The sequence below is a fragment of the Lepisosteus platostomus genome, chromosome 12, assembly GCF_059453375.1.
Source record: "Lepisosteus platostomus isolate fLepPlt1 chromosome 12, fLepPlt1.hap1, whole genome shotgun sequence".
Lineage (NCBI taxonomy): Eukaryota > Metazoa > Chordata > Actinopteri > Semionotiformes > Lepisosteidae > Lepisosteus > Lepisosteus platostomus.
The window spans coordinates 14190385-14217206 of NC_142622.1; the positions used below are offsets into that span (position 1 = coordinate 14190385).

Genomic DNA, 26822 nt, shown 5'->3' on the forward strand with positions numbered 1-26822 from the left:
AATAATTAACCAGAGGAATTAATGTGTCTCACATAAGTTCTCTTTCCTTCAATATTAACTATAAAAAAATTATTGCAGCACAGATTATAACATTTTACCAAGGCATTTAATGCATTTCAAATGCAAAACTGATTGAAGTTTAGCAGCAGAGATGAAAAACCATGGCAATAATGGCCTTCTTTGAATATTTTATGGAAATCGGTTGCATTTATTAACTGTAGTCCAAAGCACTGTGTGTAAGCAAGAAAGTTAATGCGACTATAAACATTTTTAATGTGATTTACCACAGAGCCTGCCTCATAAAAATGCTAAATCAAATTAAACACAAAATTTAAAAATCTTTAGCTCATTAAATCCAACAGATTACTCTAGGCATTGAAGATGACTGGGTACTTTGTGCCTGCTTCTCTAAAACACAATTTCCAAAGACACTGATGTCTGTGTTGTCATAGAATGTCCCATTTACATTGCAAAGTCATTATCTGTTCAGTAGAAATGCAATATCTTTTATATGTCAGTTGCCCATGAAAATCGCTGGAGATGTACACATGCTTGGTATTAAACATGCTGGTCTGGCATCAGACATTACGCTTTTAATATTTTGAGACTTTTACTTCAGACTTCAGAAATAATATTTTATCCTGGTAGTTTACTGGATGTCTTTTCTTTAAAGTGTCAAAAGACATCACCATCTGGTTTAATAAATTAACAGCTCCAGACTCATTTGTTTCCACATTCTACTAAATGTCATCTGCTAAGTCAGTTTTGTCTGGACTATAGTTTTCGTTTTTCTAACTGTGAAACCATAACACAATAACTTTCTTTTTTACAGTTGTTGTGTAAAATAAATGGAATAGATATTTTCTATTCAGCATCAGTTCTCTATTTATAGAATCATCTAAATTATTTTATTCTGTCATTATTTTTTTATATGTAAATAGAAATTGGTGCATTAAATACAACAACCAAAGAGTTACTTCATGCTTTCCATTGCTTTTTAACTTCATACTTTCCAATGGTGAAAAACACTAAAGCAGACTTTAGTACTAATTCATACAGGATATATAAATGTGTTCCCAGTGTTTACAGATTTCACGGCTCAATTTATTGTCATAGACAAAGTTTCATGTAAGATGAATCTTTAAGCTCTCAAACGAGTACCGGAACAAATTGTTTGGTACCACTGAATTTCTGAGCTGCATCTGGAGTCAATGTTGAACAGCTTTAAATGTAGGGTTTATATTTCATTATACATTTTTTCCTTTCCGAACTCCCATTATGCTTTTTACAAAAACTACTGTAATCTGCTACACAGTTCTACTTTTAAAATAATAAACAATTACAATGCCTTGCAAAAGTTTTTGGACGCTTCCTATGGAGTCCATTTTTTTTAGACTGGACAAAATTAAAAGGTAAACACTTCAATGCCTCTTGATCTCTTAGTAAAAAGAGTGAAATGAATACTTAGAAATGCCAAGGTACTATACCTTTTGTCAAAACAATGATAAATAGCCATATTCCAGTTCAGAAATACCTTTAGATAATATTTTGAACCTTAATGGAAATCTCCTGTCACCTATATATTGCTTCATCTACAACATTATTAAACAATGTCGGCACAAAAGCAAAAATTTGCTCATTCAGACCAGCAGACTGTGACAGAGAGACATATTAATGTTGCATACAATATCAGTTTGATATTGCAGCACTAACTCTTTTCTTGATATCTGTTTATTGTGTTCATTTTACACAGTAAGATGAAGAATTACATTACAATAAGATCTGCATTTTTATATTCCAGCTACTTTCTGTAACTTATATGAAAATGTTTTATTGAATCTGATGTCATCTGTTTAAATATAAAATATTGGAAACCCTTTCCATGCCTTACAGTATTACCAACATTCAAATTTAACATGGATCCAAAAAGTCCTTTGGATTTATCAGAAAAAAATATATATTTCACCTTAAGAATACTCATTACGGATTAGTTGGATTTAACATGAAAAAAAATATCTGAGCTATGTATCCTTTATTTACTGATATATTTCTTTTAAAACTGTGATTCACATTTTCTATTTGAATTTGTGTTATTGGGAAAGGTAGTATACAGTACTTCTACTTCTTTTAGGATTTTACTGATTACTTTTGAGTACAGGGATAATTCGGAGAACAGGGAAATTCAGTATATCATTTGATAACTTAAATTTCAATATAAACTCCACACTGAAGAAAAGGTACGTAATGTGAGATAAATGCTATACTATGCTGTAGCAATGATAAAATTCTATACTTAGTGATTTTGTTTGATTGGAAACATTGAATCAAGTGTTCTTATCAGGTCACTCATACTCTGTAAGTTATTCTGTTAAAGTTTCTTCTGGAAATGCTGCTCTGATTTTTCACATAACGGTTTGACACTTTGTGTCACAATGTAAGCATTCAGAAAAATCAGCATACTGAATGTAGAATGGCATTGAAGCCAACGTATTGTAAATCTAAAATGTTGTATGTGTCGAAAGCTTGTTTACATCCCTAATCACACTGAACATTATTTCATTTTAATATCTTAGTGTGCTTTTGTGGCTAATGTGCCTGCTATATAATGCATTTTCTGCATTAGTATAATATAACTGTATATATATCCTTTTTTTTGTGTTGGAAAAGGAAACTTCCATGGACTACTGAAGTAATCATTCAAGCACAGATTACAGTATATTAACTTAAATAAAATTTAGTCACACAATAAAACGATTATGTTTCTTATAATGTCACATTTTGCTCAAAGGCCATACACTGCATGGCCAACAATTTCACACAGTAAGAGTGTTTATATATTCCTGTATTGCAATTAATACAATGTAATTAATTAGGTCCTTCGTGTTAATGTGAGTTGACCACAGCAAAAGAGCCCAAAATTCTGATTCCATTAGCACACTTGGATTGAAAGATTGCTGGACTCCAAACTAAAGTGAAGTGCTTGAATTGCCACTTCAGTTTCAAAGCCAACCTTCTCCATAGTCCGGAGCTCTGATGAGGTGACAATGCCACTTTAGTAATCAGACCCATCACTCCAACAATCTTCTTAATTGTGCTCTGGTCATATAGAGTTTCAGCCTTCAGTGCTCTCATTACCTCACCCTATTCAAGTGCATTAAGAGAGAAAATTGTCATAATTTGCACACATACAGTACAACTAGATATGCTTTTACTATTCACAGAGGGATTTCAAATGTATTCACTGAAGATACAGCTCTTAGCAAGCACCCTTTTAATCCAATAAGCCATCTTCATATGAAAACAAAACACACACTGGGAAATACAGAAACATAAATATAAGAATAAGTGAAACACACATTTGTGTTGCTTTTTTAGAAACCACATCCTCCTATAGGTCTACCAAAAAAGTTCCAATTATCTGTTTGTGTGTGTTTTAGTTTTGCTATTTTACACCACAGGAATCATAATGGAGACATGCTGATTATCAAATTCCCAAAGGCAACATCTTCTTTTATGAGAAGCAAGAGTGTCATTTAATCTTCTCATTTCCTTATAAAACTGGCTTTCACCTTACTGATAGAAAGATTAACTGTTGGGACATTAATCACTGCCTTTCAGTCCCATACCCATACATTAGCAAATAAAAATCTTAACCATTTCAAAGGCATGTATGTGTAAAGTATCTGTAAAAAAATTAGGACTGACTTGAACATACTTTAGGGATTGCTATTATAAGGTTTTTAACACCACAAAAATATATAACTTTCAGTGATTTTCACATTTATACCAACTTCTAATACTAAATTTACTCAAACATCTAAAGTAAAATATTGGTAAATATTGTAAATAATGAAACTGATGCGATGATAATTATTTTTTTTCACCTAACATTAAAACAAATCCTTGATGAACAAGCCTACCAGTATTATTATATACTGCTTTTGCAATTTACTGTGTCACAATGAGGTAGAATTTTTTTTTTCTATTATGTTTCATGATTCAAAGTCTTTTTAAAAAGATTGATGTCTTTAGAGCTGCTGAATCTTTGTACACTGTGACAAATTTTGTAATGCTATTTTATTTCCAGCAGCAATTACAAATGAACATTACTGTGCATTAAACAAATACAAAGAACTGTTTAATGAATGAACATACAGGAAACAACTCTTTTAATATATTGATTTATTTTATTTCATTATAAATAAAGCCCTCAAAATTACATATCATTGGTGATTACTGATGGTAGTAGTTAGAAATCAGATTATATTTTTTGTTATTGTTATTTATTAGTAGTATTTAAGTAATAGTACTAGCAGAAAATGTCCATTATTTAGATGTAATATTCCACACCAAACTCAAAAAGTAGGAGGAGCTATCCAGTACAGTACTATGCAATTAAGAATGCTTAAAAAAATAAAAAAAACACACTTATTATCAAACTTCACAATGATGTTAACTGAATTATCCTTAGGAAGTAAATTAATGACAGGATTCACTGTAGCACTCTGACGTTATTTCTGTAATACACTAATGAGATTTTAGAACAATCATTTGATATTTATATAATGACTCCAGTCTTGGGTCTTGCTGCTTGAGGGGATATACTGTACATCACTATTTTATTTTTCTTATTGCTATTTCAGAGTTATTTCCCTACAAATTTAAATAATGTTAAGCCTTCAAGTATATAAATTGCACATGTTAACAATGCAAACCTCTGTAATAATTAAACAAATCCAGAAAACAAAGTACAACAATCCTTAAATGAACACAACTATATATTTGTATGATTGTCCTATTCAAATTCAGTTTTCTTTTCACTTTTCAAATCATTATTTTGATTAAATAGTTAATATGTTACTTATAATTTATGGAAATGTGCATGATGGTTTTGTTTCTTTGTCCTGCCAGTGCTTCATGAAGAACTGTCCAAATTGTGCTAGTGAAAACCTTACGGAAGAGCAGCAGTAATGCTCTAAGGATATCTCTTTGTAGTGATGATGCTTAAGTGTCAGGTGAGACAGACACATTTGCATATTTTTCATTCAACATAGTACCCAAAAGTACATGTTTTGCAAAAGCAACACAGGGAATTGAACACATGGGGAAACTGGCAAACAACAAAATGTTACTTTGTTGTTGAGAAAGGCCTTACAGAACTGGCAAGATCAAAGATTCATAATTCTATTCTTTACTAGCTGTCAAAGCATAAAAAAGACCAATTCAAAATGCAGTTAAACAGCACTACCGGTTATTACTTTCTACCACACTGATTTCAGTCACCATTTTTTTCAGTCTATGAAACCAATGTATTTGTTGCATTTCATAAATTATTAATAACATTTCATAACTGATTGTCCAATTTATTTACTTTTTTTCAAGTTTTTGGTAAAAGCAAGATTAAACATTTTTTCATAAAATACATTATAAAACAAAAATCTATATAATGCAGGATTTATTGAAATGAGATACAAAAGACAACAGCTTGATTTAACACAATTGATGAGTCATTAAAACTCTGAACTCATCTTTCAAAACATCCAAATCCACAATGTATCCATGAGTAAATCCACCTATATAAATATAGTAGGGAGCAAGATTCTGTTGGGTTTTGCTTAGGATGGACTAGCATCTCTTACAGAAGAAGTCCTGTACTCTCAGTTGACTTAATGCTACAGGAAATAGAGTGAGCTCTAGTTCTAAGAGGATTTTGGTTCATCCTAGCAAATTAATGTGCATCCTTGCTCCGGAGTAAGGAATAATACAAATAAGAAAGAAATAAGCTCAGGGCCAGGAAGCTTTTGTCATTGGGTAAAGTATATTAAATACTGTTTTTAAACATATATATATATATTTGAAATTATTATGGAAAACTTTCATTCTTTACATTTACAATTGAAATTCCTTACAGTTTTGTGCATGTACTGTAGATTTCATTATACATATCCTAACACAGGAAATATGTTTTGGTTATTGTTTGCTCTAAGGTATACAATTTGCAACCCTGCAAACTGTTACTTAATGACAAATAACAAATGAAAAATATTGATTAAGATTTTTCAGTAAAATTAAAAAATGCCTTTGTGCTTTACTTTTTAAATATGCATACAACAGTTAATGTGTGCAATTAAAATAAATATTTTGTTACAGTTCATCTGTGTAAAAATGAGCACACTGAAAAAGAGTGTTCTGGCATTGAAATTTATGTAACATGTTCAGCTTTCAATGTGAAGCAACCACTGTGAACAGCACCTACGGTACAGTATGCAATATATATTTATAATGCTTAATTGTACAAAATTTAAACAGCAGTGGTGAAGCACATCAGGTTTCATGAAGGGAGCAATTTACTTTCTTTTGACAGATATTAATTGCATTAAAGATTAGGAGAAGTGTAACAGCTGCAATGAAAAAAAACAGAACTGCAAGTGTCTAGAAAGTCAAGGAATAAAATTAAAAGAAATATTTAAGATAGATGACAGAAAATATTCCCTAAACACACCATTCTGCCTGAGACTTTGATGTTTCTTTCTCAATACAGTATGTTGTAGTGAGAAAATGAAAATGGCAAACCAAAGCTGTTTTTACTGGATTTGATGTGTTATTCGTCTTAGCAGACATTATAGAACTGCTATACAGTACGTTTATGTACACTCACTCTCTGGGACCTAGTAAGGCATCATAAGGAAGTCTTCAGTCTGCTCTGAACTGGGGTGGCATCCTCAGAGGCGAAACCAAGCAATGACAAATGTGTCCTGTCTGGATTTTCATACATTTTAAACCTTAATAGATAGCCTGAAAGGAGAACTAATCTGTCTTTTGTGACTGTTGCATCATGTCAGTGTTACTTTCTATTTAGTTTTAATGATGCAACATTTGTTGTAACAGAAAAAAGTTATTTTTATCCTGTTTGTCCACAAAAGGTTTGGTTATCTAGAAGCTAAACATTTTATCAAGAACACTACTAAGGCTAATTATGATATATTTTTCTTATTTAAATTGTTTACATGGTGCATGGGTTAACTTCACTGAATCTGAGCACTGGGGCTCTGCGTTTAATGTTGGACCTGGGGTGCTATCGGCAAAGAGTTTTATATGGTTTCCCACAGTCCAAAGACATACTGGTAGGTAAATTGGCTTCTGGGAAAACTGTCCTGGTGTGAGTGTGTACATGTCTGTGTCTGTGTGTGCCCCGAGATGGACTGGCGTCCAGGGTATACCCTGCCTACCCTGATGTGCACTCATTGCTTGCCTCCAGCTCCCCTGACCATGAATAAGATGTATCAGTTAAAAAAAATAATGGTTTGATAAATTCCTTAAATTTTAATAGGTACTTAGGTTTTCTGCCTCAAAGGTCTATAATAAAAAGCTGTAATTTTAATCAAAAGGGCTTTTGTAAATTTAAACAGTTCAAATGAACATAGTCTAATACATCTGAAATCTTAACAAATGTATTTTTACCCACATTACTCATTCATAAAATGTGAGTATCAAATGTAATAATCAATAGATTCATCAATAATCTATTGTAATGCAACACGGTATAAAAATCTGAATGTTCAAACCAAACACCTCTAAAGGTAAGAGAGGTTACAGCACCATTTAAAGGTGCATGTCTCTTTGGATAACTACCAACTTTATACAGTACACCTGAGAAGTTCAATTTTTTGCCCATTGTTCTCGACAGATTAAGTTGCTTGTGATTGACAGTTGTTTTGAAGTTTTTCCACAGATTCTCAATACAAGTTTTCCTCTAGTATTTGTTTGTACTTTGCTCCGTCCAATTTATTTAATTCTAACAAGCTTTCCAGTCTATCCTGAGGAGAATCTCCACAGCATGATGCTGTTATCACCATGCTTGACTGTAGGGATGGTGTTGATTGGAAGATGAGCTGTGTTGGGTCTGAGCCAAACATAGTACTTGGCATTAAGAACAAAATGTGACAGTGTTGTCTCATCTATCCATATCGCTTTTCACACATTTTTCCAAAACCACTGAGGTGCTTTGTTGCAAACTCTATGTGGGATATGACATGAATTACTTTCTAGTAATGGCTTCTTTCTTGCCACTCTAAGTTTTGCAAAGCATTTTGGATATTGTTGACTGATGCACATTTTCACCTATTTCAGCCATTGAACTACTGTATGGAGCTCTTTGAAAATTTTCTTTGGCCTCACACTTCCCTATTTTTCCTTCTTGTCCGGCTCCTTTGTTTAGAGGGACAGCCTGATCCAGGCAGTGTTTGGGAGGAACAATACACCTTCCATATTTCAATGATTGTGCTCAAAGGGATATTTATAGACTTCAGTATTTTTGTGCCCTGCTCTTTATATGTGCTTTTCGGTTATTTCCTAAGATCTTGTTGTCAGACTTTTTCTAGAAATTCACTACTTGACAAAAGAACCCCACCAAGAATGGTGTTTTTATTCCAAAACGATGACAACCACTGTTATTGCACACAGAGGGCACTCAACTGTGTGACTCTGTTACGACTCCAAGTGTCTAGGGGTAAAGTGGTGTAACATTTAGGATAGTTTTTGGATGCAGGTGGGTTCTGGCGAGGGAACTACAGTAGGAAGAGTGATAACAAGTGTTGGTGCAAAAGTGATTATTTTAAGGTGAATAAGTGACTGGCACATAATAGGACACAAGAACACACAATGAAAAGGAACTAGAGTGGTGCCAAAGAAAAGAAAATAAACAAAATGGAACTGGCTAAGAAAGTGAGGGAAGCTGGCCTAACTACAAAATAAAAACCCAAAACACACGGTCTTCAGCGTCTTCAAACACCCTAGCTAACCTTCACTGAATACCCAAAACCATACAAGACAAACGGCACTCACCCATACTAAACTAGTGTGACTAATACAAAAATCAACAATGTGTGTGGAATGTACCCAACAACCTAAACTAACACTATACACAAAAGTTCACACAATTATACAAGTGAGCTTCGAATACAAACAAGAGTAGACAGGTAACAGGGTACAAAAGAACACAGAGGTTGATACAATACGTTTGAACAAGGTAATGGCTAAATAAAGGATAACACAAACAAACGAAAGTACAAAGAGATGAACACAAATCAACGAAACAACAAAACCGAAGCTATACAAAAACTCAGACGAACAAAGCGAAGCCAAACCGAAGCTGGGCAGAGCAGGACCAAAGTCAAACAAAAGGCCCCTTCCTTCTGAAAACCTTCAACTTATAGACTAAATAAGATGCACTCTGATTGGCTGAGAAGCTGATTGATGATGACGTCACAGGGAAACAATTATGTAATGATGGACCAATGGGGGAGGGAGAACAATCGAGGTCAGGAAGTGTGGAACATAGCAACAAAACACACATGGACCACACACACGAACGTAACAGACTCATCAAGATACAGTAGTTTTGTGCACCTCGATTTATTTAGGTTTGCCACAGCAAAGGGTTTGAATACTCATGCTATCATGACTTTCAAATTTTCTTTCATATTATCTATTTACTTGTTTCTTTTTCTTTTTTTCTTTTAATGTAGGGAGTAACTTGTGTATATAAAAAACATATTACTTCAAATTGTGATGACTGAAAATTTTAAAGCAACAAAATGTAAAACAAATGCGAGGGTCTGAATACTTTTGCAAGCCACTGTAAATGAAAAAAGGCAATTAATTAAATATAAAATATAAATTATCACATTAAACACAAAAATACCCTACCACTAAATGTGGAATAAAGTATGTATATTCTGTCCATCAAATCTGTGTCAAGAGAATTTCAGAGTTCACAGGAGCATTCACATTAACTAAAGAAATGACAACACTGCAAGCTCAAAACTACTCTGCAAATCACAGCTGTAACTGTTGCATATTAAACTGAGTTCGTGATACTTTGTCAACCCAAAGCCACCAAACCAAGCTGTGTGGTTATTGTGGAAAATTTCTTGATAACGCCTTCTTTTTGCGAAATTTTGAGTTGTTCACACTGAATTTTTACACTGTTTAATCTGTTTGATCATTTAGCTTACATATTAATTAGGAGACCTTTTGAGTTATACAGAGCACTATTATTAAAAAGAAACTGTGGTTTAACACTTATCAGAGCTCAATCTTTTTGAAGACATACAGTAAAATAAGGATGTTGCTCTCTTGACATGGAGAAAGGTCTGATTTGTGAAACACGGCTGAGAAAGGCCTTCAATAGGCTATTTAAACATTATTATAGAATTACTGATAGCCACAAGGAAGAATTTTGCAGTGTGTAAAAACCGTCAACACTGGTTTCATACGTCCTGCATCTGTCTTGTAACTTAGATCTTTTAAGGGTTTTATCTCAACGGTGCAGGACATCAGTTTTTTGGATACCCCCTCCCTTTTCTGCATAGCATTTGAAAACGTAACTTAGATTATCTTCTAGATTTTCATTTGGTTAACATGCACAACACCTTAATCCCTTTTATTGCATGAGGGAAAGATTTGCTACACTTAGTTAACATTTCTGATGCATGTAAATAGCTGGAAATTCTATCCTGCTAAGAAAAAAACGAGGCCAACAAATGTAAATGAATTTTGCAGATGTCCATTTTAGCTGCCAGTTCTCTCCTGCTTAGCTCTTGTTAACACTAGATGAGACTGTCTTTTGCATTTACGGGATGACAGGCAATCACTCTCTATGTTCCTAATAGTATTGTTTATTTTATGTTACACATTTTGGTTTTTACCAAGGTCACAATAACAGACAAGACAGAAGATTTCTTCTGCAGCCCATAATACCAACTGATACCCGCTGGAAGAATAATTTAAATAAATCTCGCTGGGTCATTTCTTTATAAATTCTGAATTCATTACTTCCTGTTATGCTACTCATCAGATGCAAAAAACCTCTGGAGAACAGGTTTTGGGTGGTTTAAACAGCATATACTCTAGCACTCATTTAAATTTTAGGACTTACTCAATAATACCCTAGTACATAAAATACATTACCTTCTTAAAACATGTTTTAAGATTCATTCTATTTTATATATACTATTATGATAGTGGTCACAAAAAATTAAAGGAAAATGAGAGAAAATATAACATTGTTTAACTCAATTCATTTATCGTTGTATCATTAAAGAGTAGCTTTTGTCTTAATAATTTCTTTGTACCTTCCAAGCACAAAGCATGCAACGGAGCACACTTAAGAAAGGCAAGTGAGCCGATCAAAGATTTCAAGGTATTATTTGTACTGGTGGAAATTCTTTACTACAGGGTCTGCAAAGTCTTTTCTAAAACTCTTAGAACCAAAACACAAGAAGTAAACATTAATATGGTGTTAATAACATAGTAGTTATTGACCTGTGCTAATCATAAATTTTATGGTTATAAATCAGGAATGTGTTATTTTTACACATTTATTAATGGCAACCTAAGTGTTAATAACTCTGTTTGTATAGTGCATTTTGTTTTTGTACATGTGTATAAAATCAATCTCACAACACCAAGAGAAGGAAGTTGCAAACTCAACTAATTGTTTATTCACCGATGCAAATGTGAAAAATCACTTTGCGTGATGGGGATCTAAGGTATAGTTGCATATACTGAACCTGGAAATTAGCCCTATAGCATTTAAGGTTTGGACTCTTTCTTACTTATATGACTATTGTAGGAAGACGGTTCATTTTCCGTTGACCTTTCCTTTTATTTTTGCTTTGCGTATAAAATTCTGTATTTAAGGCATGGTTAATATGGGACTATAAAAGAGCATTCAGTATTAATTTACATACATATATATGCAAATCTTGGTCAATTAAAAATACACAGTACATAGCACAATCTCAAGTCAGCAATAATTAATTACAGAATATAAGCAGTGGTGCTAAATGTTTGATCAGAGAAAGTATGAGCCTAGATATATTCCACCACCAAGGGAAATTAGTATCTCTCTATCAGCCACCTGGGTGCTTCCTGTGCCTGCTGCATATTGATAGAATAACATGTGAACTGATGCCTTTCTTCATATAAGGAAAATGTTCTCCAAATGTTTAAATGATTTTGTGAAAATGGCACTGAATGAGCTCAGATACAATTTACCATTCTCTTTGGTGGTCTATTTTATAGGAATGCCTAAGCACATTCAGCTATACCAATTAACATGGGCATCTGATTGCTTTATGGCTTACTAATTAGCCAAAGTGATTTCCCTGTTTCCTGTTACGTAGGCTAATACTACCATCTTGTGGTCAAATGAAATACTATATTATGTACGTTTTCCTGCATTACATCATACAGTAGGCTTCTTAAATTAACATACAGGAACATGCAGTGTGTAGAAGAGCAATGACGGTCATGCACATCCAAAAGACAACAAAGGGGAAAGGGAGGTGGAACTACCAAATTACATTTACTGCAGCAAATTCAGGATCAAATTAATTGGTCATGCTCCTTTGGTACAGAAAGTTAAACAAATTGAAACATTAACAATTTTCATGGATGATGTGGTGATGTGATCAATACTTCCATTTTACATATAAGAAAGCAATGTTGGATGTATCTAATGCCCAAGTAAAGCTATAGAAACAAAAAAGACTACCTTAACTGATAAGGTAAGCTATCAAGATATGCTAAGCTATCTTAGTCCTACTAAGATATCCACAGACAGACCTTCTGAAACCATTAGACTGGTTCGGAAACTATAAATCTTTATTTACAGATGAACTTTAGAAGGCTTTATTGCATGTTTAAATTGTTTTGAACATTAAAGGTCATTAATGCTGATAAAAGCATTGCACGAATCATGTGTAGTGTGCATTGTTTATAAACAGAAAAATGCACATAATAAAGAGATGAAAATTTTATAGCCTACACTGGACCTTTAGAGTAGCAGACAAGTACTTGAGAACAATATTACATCTCTCAGAACACATGACTGCTTTAACTTGTTTTGTTTCCCAAATGTTTTTTACCAGGGCAGTATCTACTACTTCAAACCTGATTTCCAGTGTTCATAGAATCAATCAACGAAGAATACTGTAAGTCACAATCAAGAATTTAAAGCTAATTTCCTATTTTAAACGATTTCCAACATATTATGAACACATAATCCTTTTAAAAAAAACAAGTTTTTAGGATTTTTTTATAAAAGAATAGGAGATATTCAAACCTTGGACTTTTTGAGAATGATGTGAATCATTAAAGCTTCTCTTGTTTAAATGATAAACCATTCTAGTCTGAATTTTTTCTTCTGTAACACATTTAATACATAATCAAATGTACAGTAGATGACTTATGCTTTTATATAAAAAGCTAAATCTCAAATTTGCATTCATTTCATCAGATGCTCGGGATGTCACTTAGTCTTTCTTTTCTACAATCACTAACACATTTCTGACATGCCATTTTCTGTCAGTTATTAAAACATTTGAAAGATCTGGTCACATTTGAGGAGGTCTGGTACTGTACGTCAGTAATGCTGTGTGTGAGACATATGATGATGAACTGATTGTCAATATGTTGCACCTGCTGTAATGGAGTGTTTTCATAAGCTGCATATGTCAAAATGTGGGAGTCCGTGTCAGAGGGGTGATACATGTTCGTGTTATGCAGCAGGCTGCAAAACTTTTCTAGTTTTTTAAGGACATGTTCAGCTGTCAACTGTTAACTTTATATTGTTGCCAATCTCACAAAAATAAACAACTGCCTTTTGCCAAAAACACCAATACATGTTTTGACATTTTGTGGTCTTTACAATGACTCTCAATAATTGTTAATTAAGTAATTTAATTAAGAGTTAATATGGTTAACAATGACTTCTTAATCATAACACATACAGTACCAAATAATGAGACTTTTCTAAGATCCCAGCAAGGTACAGAATGTTCAGATTTCTCCTGTAATAGTTTTATTATTATTTATTATTTATTATAATAATAGAAGAAAGATGTTAGCAATTCTAAATGGACAGAAGAGATACAGTACACCTGGCTTTCTTACCATTGTCCTGGGAACTCAGTGACATGATGAGGCCATTCTTTTTTCGTCTGAGCTTCATGCCTTTCCCTTGAGAGAACTGCTCCTTGTTTGCTCTGGCCGGTGGAGAAGTCAGAGCATCCCCTGTGTCACTGCAACCAGCAGCTGATTTATCCTGATGTTCACCACCCTGGTAAGGAGATTTGTCACTGATCAGATAAATTGGGTCAGGGATGAGAAATTCAAAGAATAACAAGTCCTGCAAGAACATTTTCAACACACCTGAATGAATATTTAACAATAAAAATATATAAATGATCTAAATAAAGCTAAAGAAATCTGAATAATTAATGAATTAAGATACAAAAGGGAGAATTAAAAGTAAATTTGTGCTGGAAAATGTATCAACTATATTTCACAATTATGAAAATGCAAAGCTGTACTTGCTCTGCTGGTGTTTTACAACAAATGTTTCAAACCAATCCTCAATGTCAGCAGTGGCAGAGCTCTCATACAACTTGACAGTTCATGCTGAGTCTTCTTTTCTTATGAGTTTTCCAATAATATTCTCCAGGTTTCCTTGCAAATTGTCCACCAAGGATTTTTGTCTGCAGAATCTTATAAACAATATTACTACACAAACGTTATCCAGATTAAATTTGGCAATTAGAGGACACTACACTTCCATTTTCAACAATGACATAGAGTATAAATATTTTTAAAGAAACTACTAATAAGACAATTCAGGATAAATGTATAGCTGAAATCAACAGTTTTATAAAACAAGGATCTCTTCAGAAACTGTTCTTTTGGTTAATTTATTTCAATACACTATGTCTGTCCCTGGTAGGTGTATGTGTTGAGATCTGGACTTTCTGTCTGTTTCTAGTGATGGGGATAAGGTGAAGAGTTACATCAGTATGAGAGCTGCAAAGCAACAAGCAAAGGTAAAAGTTCATGTTGAAAAGTAAAAAGAAAAGTCTAAATACAAAGAATGCGTTTCTTTGTACCCCCATTTCTGGTTTGCTAACCAAGTGCACTCAAATTTGCTGATCAAGAATAATATACAGAATATTTGTAGTTGTTTGATGTTAAGAAAATGCTTAAATTCATATGAAACATAAGGTTTTGTTAATTCTAACAGCTATCAAAAATCATTTTGTATTGTTATTTATTATATATACTACTTACATTTTCATTATGCTTCCTAAATCGGAAAATGGGGGGAAGTGAAGCTGCTTTGGACCTAAAAGTTAAAGAACCAGTTACAATTTGCCTCTATACAGTCATGCCACTAATAATAATAAATTCACATTTACGTACTGTAAGTCTCACAAGCAATGATTCTCTATATGCATGAAATGTCTGTAAAGAAAATCTTTAGTTTTGCAGGCAAAGTATGACACTTTTTTTCAAGAACAGTGCTCTCTTTCTAGACCCAATATATAGAGTGTTTCACTCTGTTCTGTCAAATACAAATTCACACTTATTAATTCACTTGAGAATGCTAATTAGGTTTTTCAATAGCACTACAGAATATAAGATCTGATTTTAACAGCAGATTGCTCATCTGATCCATATAGTTCAGTGGCAATATTTTGTTTAAGTTGCTACTTTCTTTCGGATTAAGGCTGAATCTGTGTGAATAACACTTACCCGATAAATCTTCTCATTGCCACTGGTTTTGTGAAAATAAGTTCACTGTAGGGAAGTTTTTTAAGCCTTTCACGCCCAACTGCGACATAAAACTGTCCATTTTCTAGTTCCTTTCCATCACTGATGAGTCCCCCATCCAAAGTGTACAGGCTGACAAAGAAATGTAGAATACATTTTTCTTGTCATTCTAAAAAGTTCATTAAGTTTTCTTGATGTTTTTCTATAATTGTGCATAATTTACTATTCACTGCACTTAGTCATACTGTCAAAGAATTCAGAGATGGACTGTAAAACTGTGCTTTTACTGTAACTGTTACTGTAGTTTCCTCCTCTCTTTCTCTGGTGAGGACGTAATCCTAAAACAGTTGTGGGAATTATTTGTTAACTGATTGATGCTTTATCAGATTAAACTTGATAAATATATTATACTGTATTACTATAATAGTACATTAGAATTTTATTGCATGTTATAATTATATATTACTATAAATATGGTATAACTAAGACCTTGCAGTACAGTATTAAAAGAAATCTCAAAATGCTATACCTGCGCACACCTCCTAGAATTCGCAAACCCATTTTCTCTGTGATCATCTCAAGCACGTGATCAAATTGTCCCAGTACTCGACGAGGTATTAAAAGCCTGACAGCTGGATTTAACACATCTCCATTGGCAACCACACTGAAATAATATTTTAGAAATGTCAGCTATAGCTACTGTATATATTTAATATTGCACTCTTTAAACACACTTATATATAAAATATAGGCCTTACTTAAATACTTACAAAATTGCACATGGCTCTTTAATAGGTTTCAGAAATCTTGCAGATACAATTATCCTACTATGGGCCACTGGTTTTATCTGTGAATATATCAGAGGGTGCAGACAAAAAGTTACAGAAGATAAAATTATAGAATTAGAACGATTTACATTATAATCTTCCTCACTAAATAATTTTCAAAAATAGAAAAATATGAAAATAACTGTTTTTAAAATGATACAGATTACTGTGTTATTATAGCTAAAATTACAGAAATGTTGGTAAGCATATTACTGGGTTAAAATACATTTATATTAACCTTTCTAATAGTAAATCAAATTTTCATTTAGTAGATATTCATGATATTGATGGTTTATTTCAAATAGGAGATTCATTTTTTTTGTTGTCTAATATCATTACCATTGATAGAGCAGAAAGCTATTGGCTTCCACAAAAAGGAATTCCATTGATTTCTTTTTACTAATTGTATTTGTATAGAAAATTGCTGAAAGGACAATTAATCATATAATGCTTTTTTATTTTTTAATACATTTATAGCTATTTTTCTAGTAATTTGTTTTATTTTCAAACATAAACAGTTTAGAGTCATCATCTGAATACAGCCTGGATTAATTTATTTACTGTACAGTATATGAGCATATAACTATTAGCGAAAGGTACATTAGGTACTGTATCTATGATAATTTATGTTCCCTTTTTTCCCACCAACAAGGCTGAAATCAGTTTATTGCTGAAAATTGAGATTACCGTGAATAACATTGGTGTACACAGATGAGATTCACAGGAGTATGTGATTAAAGGAGTATAACTTGCTGTTGTTTGTTGGATATTTTTAATCTGTTAAATTTTGTATGTTTTCTCAATTTTAAGTATAAATAAATCAGCTGTTGATCCTGGAATTTATGCCTGTTTGTCCTTAGTAGACTGAAGTGGATTTTCTTCCTTTTTTGCCTCCTCAGGAGCCACAATTTGTGTAAGCAGGTAGGCAGTCAGAAGTATTTCTTTTTATTTTCTCTAATATTACTGTAATACTGTATGGTTAAACTAATAAATCAGCATAAGATGTAAATTATTCAATTCTCTCACATTTTCCACAATCTCTGCTAAAAAAATTAGTTAACTTTAACTAAATACTTAATCCCCTTTCTTTGCTCTGGGCTAAAAATCTTCACTATTTTATGTGTATTTAATAAACAGAAAAAGAAACAATTGCAATATGAAACAATTGCAGCGTGCGGTTTGCAGGATTATTGGCTTTCAGGACAGAGATGTCTATGGAGAGTTAATCGGTGAACACTGCCAGCTGGTTGAGCACCTAAAGTTCAAGATCCTTGGGCTTGAGACCCACCTTGCTTACCTACTGCAACTCAGATTTAGTGGAGTTGCTGAAATAAATTGGAATGCCCTATAGGGAGATTGTGTGGATTCTACAAGCTTTGGGGACAAGAGCCTTCACACCAGGGAACGAGATAGGTGTAGACAGAGAGAAGCTGCAGGGAAGAACATCACATCTTCAACCACTTCTAGGTCTTAGCGAAGACCGGATCTGGACACTTACAGCCTGGAGGAAACAGTGAGGCCTGATGGGCCACAGGGCATCCAGGAGCCCACCCCAATAGGAAGGAGGTAGTGGTAGTGGGGAATTCATGGATAAGACCTATAGACCCTAGTGTGCATAAGCACACTAGGGAGTACATATTGCATGCATAACACATGAATGCTTTTGAGCCACAGGAAAATTAACAGGAAAGGCATCTGGGTATTTATGTAAGCTTCTTCTATGTCCTCACAGAATTGATGTGGGAAAGCCATTAACTAAAAGCAGAATGCTTAGATATATAGCTACAGTAAATGTGTGTCCAGGGGACATCCTATATGGACAGTTTAAGGGAACTAAAACTCTTTAGTGTAAAACAAAGGAGCCTGAGAAGAGATTAGATCTAGATTTACAAAAAACTTCAGGGGAATAGATAGTTTAACCCAGGAGATTGTTATATACTCAGTGACAAATCAAGAAAAAAAAACAGTAATCCACACCTTCCCAACCCCCTTGTGCATAATACTTCTAATTACAAAATCAGTTCTTTCTTTTATTCAAACATGAAACAAACCATGTGAAAGGTATGAGTCAGAAGTAAGAGGCTACAGAACAATTCTTTAACTGAGGAAAGGTTTGGTCTTTTCTGTAAAAAATAACAGTTGGGAAGTCACATCTACAGTATGGCATCACCTCCTCATAAAGCCAGCTGTATATCCTAGCAACCTCTACTGAAACAGACAGTGAGCCCACAGGTCAGAGTAAAGAATTCTAGAGACAAAATTTCAAGGGCTTCTCTAACTGAACCAATCAACATATACTGTACAAGAGGATGTGAAACAGAAAACAGTCCTCATAAATAGATTGCTTGTTAATGCTTCATTGGTAAGAAATAAATCCAAGCCAATTACCCAGGAAACCATGACCTGGGATATGTGCTTACCAATTTATATTTTAGAAAGATAATAAAACTTTTGGCATGTTGCTCAAGACTTCTTTTAGAACGTAATACTGTACATTAATTTAGTATTGGTTTTCTTAATGCTGTCTGATTTTTTTAAACTTATTTTTGTTTGATTTATGTTATTTTTAATGCACTCAACCTTAGCAAGAGCATTAAAATAATGCTCCAGTCAACAGGAGTGGTGTGGGCATGAAAGTGTACTCTTCAGTGAAATATGCCTATGTGATCAAGGAGATTATGGGTTGCATCTGAATAATTCATATTCTTGCATGTGCTGCCAACAAGGTGATCCTCCTAAGACAAGAGAAAACGACTTCTATTTCAGCTAAACATTACACCTTGCTTAACTCGGCATCTCTTGTTTTTTTATGACATATGAGAAAGCTTGATGTAACACACCACCTGTTTTGTTCATTTTTATAGCCTTTCCTGGAAATCTTAACGTAACTGAAATTTTAACATTTAAGAAAAGCAGAAATAGATTGTGTGTACCCACTCTGAATGAACAAAATTTTCAATTTAATTTATTATAATTTATATATGATTTTTCAATTCAATTATATATCATTTTTAATATAATTTATGTAATTTCAATATAATTTGTTTTATATTGACACACTAAGTAAAATCCAAGTCAACCTCATACCAGTAGGTTTATGTAAGACGAATAGTCGTCCTGTATATAAGCAACTCACAACTGGCAACCCACTGAAGCTAAGCAGGTGTAAGCCTGGCCAGTATCTGGATGGGAGGCCTCCTGGGAAAGCTAAGGTGTCTGCTGGAAGAAGGTTAGTTGGGCCAGTAGGGGGTGATCACTCTTCAGTCTGTGCCAGTGATGCTATACTGCAAAAAGGCTCTGTCCTTCAGATGAGACATAAAACTGAGGTCCTGACTCTCTGTGGTCATTAAAAATCCTAGGGTGCTTCTTGAATAATAATAATAATAATAATAATAATAATAATAATAATTGCTTACACTTATATAGCGCTTTTCTGGACACTCCACTCAAAGCGCTTTACAGGTAATGGGGACTCCCCTCCACCACCACCAATGTGTAGCATCCACCTGGATGATGCGACGGCAGCCATAGTGCGCCAGAACACTCACCACACATCATATATCAGTGGGGAGGAGAGCAGAGTAATGAAGCCAATTCATAGAGGGGGATTATTAGGAGGCCATGATTGGTAAGGGCCAATGGGAAATTTGGCCAGGATGCCGGGGTTATACCACTACTCTTTTTGAGAAACGTCCTGGGATTTTTAATGACCACCGAGAGTCAGGACCTCGGTTTTACGTCTCATCCGAAGGACGGCGCCTGTTTACAGTATAGTGTCCCCGTCACTATACTGGGGCATTAGGACCCATATGGACTGCAGGGTGGGCGCCCCGTGCTGGCCCCACTAACACCTCTTCCAGCAGCAGAATAGAACAGGGGTGTTCCCCATCCCCATTCATCACTGTGTTCTCCTCCCTACTGACAGCTGGTGTGGGGTGAGCATACTGTAGCACTATGGCTGTTGTTGCATTAGGGTGCTGCACACTGGTGGTGGTGGAAGGGGAATCTCTATTACCTGTAAAGCTCTTTGAGTGGAGTGTCCAGAAAAGCATTATACTGTATAAGTGTAAGGAATTATTATAAATTATATTTTGGTTTTAATGTGCTTGTATTTGAGGGATGATCACTTGACCAATGGACAATTAAGTCAGTGCTCCCCAATGTCCCAAGAGATTATTCCACCTGTGCACCTGTGTATGATGGAGGGGTGCTAGTCTGTCAAGTGTTTAGAGGTCCATATTTTTACCGTACAACCAGTGATTGGTGAGAGCTGGGGCCTGTTCTCCTCCTAAACTTTCATTATAAAATGAGAGCAAAGCTAAATAAATCAGCTTTGCCTAATCAAGCTCAGTCTTCTACTGAATCTGATATTGTAGATAAGTACTGCTTTACTTACTCTCTTTATATACTGTATGTGTTTTTGTATATTTTATCTAATGGTTTTTAACTTAAGACAACATGCAAAAAGTATTTTAATTCAATGTTATTTTTTTATGCTGTCAAAAGTAATATTTATAGAATCTTTGCTTCAGTGTGTTAATTAGCCTTTAAAATCCCTCCTTCATCTCAGTAGTACCTCTTCACTTACAGGGTTTCTAGGATACTTACTACCAAACACACAGTATAAATTCCCAGATCAAGTGCACCTCAGGTCAGAGTTTCAGCGCGAACATTTTTAACAAAACTGTTTTTTATAAACTCTTAAGACCCAGTGAAATTCAGCTATTGTGCTTTCTTAACTATTTAATATCTATATTCCCCACATTTATTTTATTTCTTTGACCCTATTGAATTCATATGTACAATCCCAAAGATTTTATCTACTGTAAGAGTATATGTTCAACAACACTGAATTATGCCCCTCAATCTTGTGCTCAACCACAGCAAACATTTCCATGCCAAACAGGAGATTGGGCAGTCCAACCTGGACATACAGGAACTAGGTAGTGATTGCTTTCCCAGTGGCTGGCCAGGGTATGTCACTGTGTGTACGGTGTTCATTCTCTGGATGTTACAAACATTTTTCTATTTCTATTTGAGAGCAAATAATAACATAATGTACTACATGCCTAATGTCACATGCCTTAGAGTATGTCTCTTTTAATTTTTCACTATCCAAACTCAGTCTGAGGGATTCAGTGTCAAACTGCCAATTACAAATTAACATAATTTTAAAAGGTGGTACAGTACATCAGTCATAAGCCATTCAGGTTATGTCTCCCTTCTGTTTACACTGCTTCTTTTGCTTAAATGCTGCTGATTGCTCGCTGTCAGTCAAGCAGCTGAATACGATATTCTGTGAAAACACAGAACAATGAATAGTGAGCTTCACTATGTATGTGAATGCATGTCTCTAAGAAAAATAAAATATGTGGACTTTGAGTTAAATTAAATGTTTTGGCATCATGTTGTTTAATTGATCATTGCTGATGAGTGTATCAAGTCAAGAACTATATCACCTCATTAGTCAGAATGCAGATTGGGCACAATCAATGAGGTGATTTAGCCTGTTGAATGACAAGTCTGGTGAAAGTCAAGAATGCAAAACACAGATAGGAACAAACAGGCTCCATTTATCAAGAGAACAATGTCTTTGTGCCATCCGTATGTTGGATGTTGAACTACAGTACATCAGTGAAGTGTCACTTACTCTTCAGAGTATTCACAACCAGTATTTATTAACCTGGTAAGATATAACAGACAATATAATACATCAATGCTATGGGAGTGATGCGTGATGAGAATATGATAGCGATCTTTTGGATATTTTCTCGCTACACTTGGGCCCAATTGAACATTGGTATTGATAAGTATGATTTGGAATGTACATTATGAGACATCTAGAGCTAACTAGTGACTTGTGAATGCTCATCCTGGCTCTATGAGAGGAATGGGACAGAATTCCACATGACAGGATTTACTGTATAACCTCACACTCAATATTGTGTTGTTTATCAACATTTGTTGTTTTCTTCAGTCTGTCAGTGCCCCCATCCATCTTTGGTAATGCCCAGAAGTGGTTGGACACAGCTGGCCTATGACTTTCATATTAAATAACCAATTGATTGACACTGTTGATTATCAAATGTTAATCAGTATAATGAATTAACCATTGTCACTTTTGTTCAATTTAATTTCAGTTGAAAACATGAAGTGGTGGGTAGCTCTGCTGTCTTTCAGCTTTTGGTTCCAGGGTTTGGTGCTGACCTGGGGCATCTTTAAAGTCATCATGTCTTCTTCTTAGCCACAAAAGTTTTCTACAGGTGCTATGGCTTCCTCCAACAGTCCAAAGACATGCTGTCTAGGTTAAGCAGATTCTCTAAATTGTTCCACTAATGCAGTGCAAGTCAATATATGTGTATGTGTGTGGTGTCCCTTCCAGAGTGTATGCTTTTCACACATTCTCTGCCAGTTCAGTCACTGGCAAACCACAACCCTGTATTGGACTAAGATTTTTTTTAAATGGATGGAAGGAAAAAATCAGTGCCCTCTGTACATATTTTTTTTACAATTGCTTGGTAATGATGAATACGTTTTTGTTATGATAAGCATATTATTCTTTTTTAAGAGTTTGTTTGATTAATACAGTAGCAGCTCAGTCTACCAACTGTTTGACCATTCTTCTTTCCTACTGTACAAATCTTTAATTTCATCTTTGTACTTCAGTTCTAACATGTAAAGTTAATTATTCAGTCACATATCCGAATTACTTTCTTGGAAAAAGTCAGTGTTCCCTTCCATTTTTTAGGTTAATATAGCACAGGGGAGCTATTTCAGCCAATAGGAATCTCAGTTATATTTCACTGAAAGTAGTACACCTCCACATTTAATTTCAGTAAAGCATATTGATTAGGCTTGACACATTGATCAGCTTATTGATCAGGCTATTATTGACTTGTGTAGCATCTCACTTGTGTAGCATAAGGAAATACCTTATTCTGGTTAAAGTTTGATATAAAAATATTAAATAGAGATAAATCTAAACAGCTATTTCCTTTTGTACAAAACTGAATACTTTATCTTAATTAAATACTGATAGAGTATTACAGTAGCAATAGAGAGATATAATATTTATTTCAGATAAACAGTACATACAGTATGTACACTGCACAGGGCAGGGCTGAGGTCAGCTATAGAAGAAGTTTATTATGTGGCTTGTGCAACACTAACAATTCCTAAGTTCTTCATAGTATTCTATAAAAAAGATTTCGTAATAATTAACATAGCAAAATATAAATTCAAGCATGATATTAACACAAACTATTGCAGGATGCAGTACATTTAATTGGATAAGTAGCAAGAAAATGAATACATTTGCTTGAATGATAAAACTAGAAATACTGAATTTAATACACTTAAACTCATAACTATTTTTTATATTGGTGGTAATAGCAATGTTATAACATGGAGACTACTTTGCCTTACCAGTGCTGCTGTATTTTGAAGATTTTTTTTCTTTTTGGCTCCAATCTGCAAATAACTGAAAATTGTAAAAGGGGAAATATTCAATGAATAAAACAAGTATACTGTAAAGGAAGGTTAAGTAAAATGTGGTGTGCTGCTGCAGCACATACAAACAATTCCAACACAATTGTGTAAGCCAGTTGTTGCTTAATTTGATCACATTTTAGAGAGAAGCTGATGGTGACTTATATAGAGTTGCTTGCTTTCTATGTGAAGACCCAGTTATAAATACTGTACTGTATATTCACAACCTTTAACAGCAAAATAAATGCATAGTTTATTCATATTTGAATATGAATACATATATTTATAACATATAACAAAAGCATCCTTTGTGTTTCAGTGGTGTTCTTAATATGAAATCAATTATACACTTTTTTTAAAATATATGTGCTGCTTGGTGAGTGATTAAAATTAACTTTTTGCATGCTACCAACTTTTGCTGGGAAAGGCTAGGCTAAAAATACAGTGTTCCAAGGTGATCAGAATTAATGGTCTCCAAAGGAAATGTAAATTTCTCCAAAATCAAGATTCTTGTGGCTCTATGCTAAAGGACGATTGTTTACATAGGACCAGTGTTAATTTTGATGAAGAGTCATCGTCATAACACCCAGGCAAAAAAATGGTGAAAGATGAGGTGGCTTTAAGTGGTCTTGGTGGAGCAACAATTTCCAAACTAATTCTGAAGAATGCTGACAAGGGATATGGTGCTGTCCTTCAGATGAGACATTATACCAAGGTATTGACTAACTGGTCATTAAAGATCCCTTTTGGCCCTGGATATTATGAGTAGGGGGTTTTAACTACAGTGTCCTGGTTATATTCAGATTTGGGCTTGCACAATCTGGCCTGCCTAAATTCCCCCTTTAACTCAAGGCAAAGTACTGTAGCAAAGGAGTTTTTCTTCCTGATCTAATGTACAGTGTATAGTGTGGCTGCTGGACTACAATGGAGTGTCCCAGATGGGTACTATACTTCAGCAGGTGGATGAAGTGTGCCTGTTCCTATATGTGAAACACTATGAGATCTTTTGGGATTAAAATTGTCATATAATTGCAAAGCATTATAATGTTTTATTTTCTGTTCATTAGAAATGTTGTTGCATTGCAGAACATAAAAATAAAGTAATCAGTCAACGTTCTGTGTATTGGGAACTTTCAAAATATCACAAATATTATTTTCACTAAGAAAAATGTTATAGTCTACATCACTGATTAAGAAATGCCATTCATAATCACAAAACTGGAAAGCTGAAAAGGACAAAAATACTTTAGAGAGCACATTAAATTTGAAGATGTACTGCAGTTGGATCTTGTTACAAATAAATAACTAATTGTAAGACAATCTTACAATCTAGAATTTATAACCAGGAAAGTTATAATCATAAATAATTAATCTCGTTTGTAAAAAAAATCTTTAAGAGCTATAGTAAAACTACAAAATTATAATCTATTACTAATAACAGTTGGTAAGACTTCTATAGCCCTTTTGGAATACCATTATTGACGAAAAGTACAATTAATAAGTGTTACTTACTCAATTTTCTTGAACTTTTCTCTTCCAGCTGCTACATACTGCTGTCCGCTCTGCAGGTGTTCCAAAGAGGTCAGCCGGTGTCCTCCTTTCGGGGTGTAAATGTTCCTGACAGCCCCGAAAGGAGCTTGAACCCCTCCTGTCACTTCTTTCAAAAATGTCTCGAAAGTGGACACTCTTTTCTCGTTTATCACCAGACGTCTACCTTCAAAATACGGGTCTCCATTTCGATACATAACTACGTTCTTCACCACAGGCTGAGAGAGAAAACTGTGTTTGTCTGAACTCATGGTTATTCAAGAAAATATTTGTTTCAAGATTTATAGTTATAATAATATCTTAATTCAATTAAACGTAAAAGTTTTAATATTTTATAACTATTTTGTTATTTCTGAATGAACAAAGAAAATGTGATTAGAATCGGATTTAGCAAAATTCCATCAGGAAAAAGAAGCTTCTGTACGTATATTATGTAGGATAAAAAGCCCTAACCCTTGTGCTTAAGGAAGGAAAAAACGCAACAAAAAGTGAACACATAACGCCGCTAGCAAGTTAACGCAAACGTGCAGATGTGCAAAATTAATAGCAAAATAAAATCCATATACAGTACAGTAAAAATTCACAGATAGTAACAGCACCAATGCAGCTCTGTCGTCCCCTTTGAACTGCCCTGTTTTGCAAAATCTCTTTCAGAATGAATTTGTGCTTTAGTGAAGGAAAGGGTTTCCTTAGAGTGGAAACCCTGTTCCAAATGCGCCTATGTGAGTTCTAATGGCAGTGTACATACAGTAGGACCTAGCGCTCTACATGCTGTAGCCCGAGAGTATCCTGGGAAACTTTTGTGCTATTTTCAGCCGTTTCTATAGAAACGACTCAAGCAATCCTTGAGACGCATGCAGAATGTGTTTGATTAACCGATCCATTAAGATTTTCCCTCATTTGTTTTTTAGGTTCCTTTTCGGTTCTGCAACACTCGTCCTTAACAATGATGCTTAAACGGTATTTAGTATGTAAGATGCCTCTTATGCGGAGTGTTGCTGTAAGTCTTCGAAATCGGTACTGCTCTTCGTAAAAGTTTGAAAACTCTCATTACAGTCACAGTCGGCGTTTTAATTAAATAGCTGGGGACCGAAAGGCAGTCACACTGGTGATCTGTTGCTACCCGATAGATAAGACTGTGTCTGAAAATGAAAACATGTTTGTTTGCATTATATAACAGCCAGGGTTCATCGGTAAATAAACTGCCATTAAACAAAAAGCTATAGCAAACAACATTTTCTATTTAACCAACGGTCATTATTCCAATAACTTGCATTTCGACATAAAAATAAGGGATTCAGGCTGTTTCAATACTGGTATCAGTGATTATAATTATTGTTTTATATACAG

The 26822-nt window shown here is 34.2% G+C and overlaps 1 protein-coding gene across 2 annotated transcripts in view; it reads right to left on the reverse strand.

The window, feature by feature from the left end:
- dcdc2 (doublecortin domain containing 2) overlaps positions 1 to 26238 on the reverse strand; it is a 42896-nt gene extending 16658 nt beyond the window's left edge. For both annotated transcript variants that reach the window (XM_088601030.1, XM_088601029.1), the window contains exons 1-7: positions 25437 to 26238; positions 23862 to 23916; positions 16380 to 16456; positions 16139 to 16273; positions 15592 to 15741; positions 15127 to 15181; positions 13960 to 14125 (exon numbers count right to left, since the gene is read on the reverse strand). In XM_088601030.1, the coding sequence (XP_088457156.1) occupies positions 13960 to 14125; positions 15127 to 15181; positions 15592 to 15741; positions 16139 to 16273; positions 16380 to 16456; positions 23862 to 23916; positions 25437 to 25723 (925 nt within the window). In that variant the 5' untranslated portion in view covers positions 25724 to 26238. The remainder of the gene's footprint in view (positions 1 to 13959; positions 14126 to 15126; positions 15182 to 15591; positions 15742 to 16138; positions 16274 to 16379; positions 16457 to 23861; positions 23917 to 25436) is intronic.
- Positions 26239 to 26822: the final 584 nt, after the last annotated feature.